At 40.2% G+C, this 4,577-nt stretch overlaps 1 protein-coding gene across 1 annotated transcript; it reads left to right on the top strand.

Moving 5' to 3' along the window:
- Positions 1-2,008: 2,008 nt before the first annotated feature.
- LOC110451621 lies at positions 2,009-2,896 on the top strand. Its single transcript, XM_021499742.1, has one exon. The coding sequence runs from the start codon at positions 2,009-2,011 to the stop codon at positions 2,894-2,896; it is 888 nt and encodes a 295-aa protein (XP_021355417.1).
- Positions 2,897-4,577: the final 1,681 nt, after the last annotated feature.

Raw genomic sequence — 4,577 nt, 5'->3', positions numbered from 1 at the left:
TAGATCTAGATGACGTGGGCAAGTAAATAGAAAATGAAATTCATCTTCTATCTCTATTAGGTCACAGTTACTGCAATATCTATTATTCCTTGCAACATTCCTGTATCTTCCCGTTTCTATTGCAAGTTTGTGAGCTGACATACGTAATTTGGTAATCATAATTCGACGTTGTTTTGGTATAAACTTTGTTAAATAATATTGCAACATCACGGTATCTACCATGTATCTATAGAGATCACATTTACTTGAGATGACCAACGAGTTGAATAAAGTTTGTTTTGCCTGATCATCTATGCGCTGTTTAATAATAGGTAGTAGACAGATGTCGGTAGCTGCCTGCCTAACCATATATATCCAAACCCTAGTTCAAATAATTTATGCTTTATGAATAATAACCAATTTCGTTTCGGGTTTTCCCTCCAAGTTTCTTTCAATAAAAACTGATATGCTTCTTTTAGAATACAATTTTCACAATTTAACAACTTAAACCAATATTTAAATATTCGAAGCATCTGATTGTTTGCCAGAGGAAGTCGTCCAAGCTCAAAGATACAGGGGGCGGCAGTTTCTACAGTACAACGTTTGAGAATGATCATGGAGGCTGTTGAGGTGCGTTCCTCTCGACTCTACACTGACATATCCGTCCTTCTGGTAAAACCAACAGCCATTACTGACAGGTACTAACGAGAATGACGAGGGTGTAATACCACAGTGGAACCATAATTTCACGGATAAGACAACAACTCGAAAAGTGTCTATATAGTGAGATATCGTCACTTTAAAATGTTACACCATCAGAAAATCTCTGCTGTATAATAATGTCTTTTCATTTGGAGACTTTTAATAATTACGATTGTTTTGTGTTATTAAAAAAGAAGAGATATGAGCTGGGTTGCTTATAACTTCATTTTATCATCAAGCAAAACAGCGATGCCTATAATTCCGTGCAGTGTTTCGGTAGAAAAAAATAGTTGACGCTGTGTCATATACAACTGTAGCAGTTAAATAAAAAAACACGTGTTTGAATTTGTTCAATACCGATTTTTTAAGTTGTTTTCCCTGAAATACCAGAAACATAATCTAGTTTTGGTTAAAATTTTGAATTTTTGAACCTGGATATGGCAAATGTGATCAACGATCTTGAGTATGCAAAAACGTATAACAATGAAACATCTGCTGCAAGGCCCACACACAATGAATGATGACTCTTTAAAGTTCATATCACATCATATTCACCACCACAAAAGTCCATAATTGTATTTTTTCATGCTTTTACAATTAATTCAGTAAAAAAAGGCTTTTTGATTAAATGGATTGGATGCGAGGTTTTCTGTCATGGTGACCAATAAAATATGTTTTAATGTTAAATGATAAGCAGCATCCAGTTAGCATTTCAAATATTTATTTATAGAACAAAAAACGTTTTTCCATAGAGACTATCCTTAAAATCGATATTCCCCGGTTTACCTGAATATTTGTTTAGAACTAGTCACGTCTATAGGAGTAAGCCAATGGCATCTCGAGAATTTATTACTACGGTGCTAACCGCTGGATTACAATGTCTTTCTCTTCTGCGTTTCTGTTTTTGATGTTCAGAATAGCAACACTTACAAAAATGGCATCGATTCTTGGACACTGTCCGCATCAATCAACACCACGGGAAGACGTGAGCTTTAGACGACACGTGTAAGTTCAATCTCCACGCAGAGTTACGTTCCTTGCTCTCCCTTTGTGTGTGATTGAAAAGGAACGACAACTCTGGGTAGAGATTGGTGCAAGTTGTGCTTGTCACTGTTGTTCAATTCATGCTTTTGCCTGAGAAAAAAACTCCAATTATGTCCAAGCAAGAAATGTCAGTCTAATCTATACAAGGACAAACAATACTGTCCACACATTGACCGACCCTATTGTTAACACATAAGGACCCACAATAGTGTCCTCTCAGAAGGACCACCAATATTGTCCTCACATAAGGACCACCAATATTGTCCTCTCAGAAAGACCACCAATGTTGTCCTCTCAGAAGGACCACCAATATTGTCCTCTCAGAAGGACCACCAATATTGTCCTCACACAAGGACCACCAATATTGTTCTCACACAAGGACCACAAATATTGTCCTCACACAAGGACCACCAATATTGTCCTCTCAGAAGGACCACCAATATTGTTCTCACACAAGGACCACCAATATTGTCCTCACACAAGGACTACCAATATTGTCCTCTCAGAAGGACCACCGATGTTGTCCTCTCAGAAGGACCACCAATATTGTCCTCTCAGAAGGACCACCAATGTTGTCCTCACACAAGGACCACAGATATTGTCCTCACACAAGGACCACCAATATTGTCCTCACACAAGGACCACCAATATTGTTCTCACACAAGGACCACCAATATTATCCTCACACAAGGACCACAAATATTGTTCTCACACAAGGACCACCAATATTGTCCTCTCAGAAGGACCACCAATATTGTCCTCGCAGAAGGACCACCAATATTGTCCTCTCAGAAAGACCACAAATGTTGTCCGGGGAGAAGGACCACCAATATTGTTCTCACACACGGACCACCAATATTATCCTCTCACAAGGACCACAAATATTGTCCTCTCAGAAGGACCACCGATGTTGTCCTCTCAGAAGGACCACCAATATTGTCCTCTCAGAAAGACCACCAATGTTGTCCTCACACAAGGACCACCAATATTGTCCTCTCAGAAGGACCACCAATATTGTCCTCACACAAGGACCACCAATGTTGTCCTCTCAGAAGGACCACCAATGTTGTCCTCTCAGAAGGACCACCAATATTGTCCTCACACAAGGACCACCAATGTTGTCCTCACAGAAGGACCACCAATATTGTCCTCACACAAGGACCACCAATAGTGTCCTCTCAGAAGGACCACCAATATTGTCCTCACACAAGTACCACCAATATTGTCTTCTCAGAAGGACCACCAATTTTGTCCTCACACAAGGACCACCAATATTGTCCTCTCAGAAGGACCACCAATATTGTCCTCTCAGAAGGACCACTAATATTGTCCACACACAAGGACCACCGATATTGTCCACACCACCAATATTGCCTACAAAAAACAACCAGTGTTATTATTTGAAGTGCCATCGATTTTGTCCAAACAAGAACCATCAATTTTGTCCACAAAAGGACCCTCAATATTGTTCATACAAGAACCAACAATATTGTTCACACCAGGACCACCAAGAATGTCCACACATGGACCACCAGTATTATCCAAACAAGGACCACCAATATTGTCCACACAAGGACCACCAATATTGACCACACAAGAACCACCAAAATTGACCACACAAGGACCACCAATATTATCCACACAAAAGCCGCCACTGTTGTCAACCCAAGCACCACCAAAATTATGAAATAAATAATTAAGATACAAATTGATATTCACAATATCGATAATTATTTTTTGATGGAAATCGTCCACTGAATCAAGCTATGTCATATGATATCTATACACGAGAGCAAATCAGAAACGTCAATTGAAATACCCTTGAATAGAAGGAAGTTATCAGAAATGAAAAAGATAAAGATAATGAAATTCAAGAAGTGATGTCAACATCCGGCTCAGTGATATTTAATTCCGTGTCTCGTCCCGTTAGTTAACAGTCGGGTGCAGTAATGCAACAAACAGTTAACAGCAGGACCAAATGTTGACCCATGCCCTCCTAAAGTAAGCATCTGGGCGCATGGCACACGCCTAAGTTAACAACTGGGTGCATGGCACACGCCTAAGTTAACAACTGGGCGCATGACACACGCCTAAGTTAACAACTGGGCGCATGACACACGCCTAAGTTAACAACAAGGCGCATGGCACACGCCTAAGTTAACAACTGGGCGCATGGCACACGCCTAAGTTAACAACTGGGCGCATGACACACGCCTAAGTTAACAACTGGGCGCATGACACACGCCTTAGTTAACAACAAGGCGCATGGCACACGCCTAAGTTAACAGCTGGGCGCATGTCACACACCTAAGTTAACAGTCGGGTACGGTTAGATTTTTTTCAATTCAAATCCCTAATCTAACAGGAATGTTAGAGTACAATCGAATCCAGGTCGATACACACACACACATAATGACCTGTCGCCCTACATACCAAAGTGACAAATATGCTCAATTTGAAACGACTTTATCGTGACGGATGTGAAGCGTATATTGTATAACGAGAGGATCAAAACTAAACCTATTTTCACGACGTAGGAGTTTCCTCAAAGATTACCACCGAAGTAATCTATCAGTAGCTTAAAAACAAACTGTATTTTAATTTCCGACCTCCAACCAGAACGGTGTCCCATATTTCCTCTCAGTCCCATGTTCCCCGCGTAGCTCATATATCCTGTGTACTTTTATTTGACATCTTGTGCTCGGTATAAGTCCGATAATGATCCACGTGATCTGGACTTAAGTCTCAAAAGAGCTATACAATATACGTCATACCAGGAGAGCATGTCAAAGAGCCCGAAAAACATTTTCTCACATTTGCGTTAAGCCTAAGTAATAGAAATATTCTCTTAG

Source organism: Mizuhopecten yessoensis, unplaced genomic scaffold, assembly GCF_002113885.1.
Source record: "Mizuhopecten yessoensis strain PY_sf001 unplaced genomic scaffold, ASM211388v2 scaffold6135_1, whole genome shotgun sequence".
Classification (NCBI taxonomy): Eukaryota; Metazoa; Mollusca; class Bivalvia; order Pectinida; family Pectinidae; genus Mizuhopecten; species Mizuhopecten yessoensis.
The sequence above is the reverse complement of the archived record's forward strand: the minus strand, read 5'-3'. Positions and strand labels throughout refer to the sequence as shown.

Excerpts from the sequence above, each read along its gene's own strand:
- LOC110451621 (XM_021499742.1), top strand. The coding sequence starts at position 2,009 with ATGTTGTCCTCTCAGAAGGACCACCAATATTGTCCTCTCAGAAGGACC.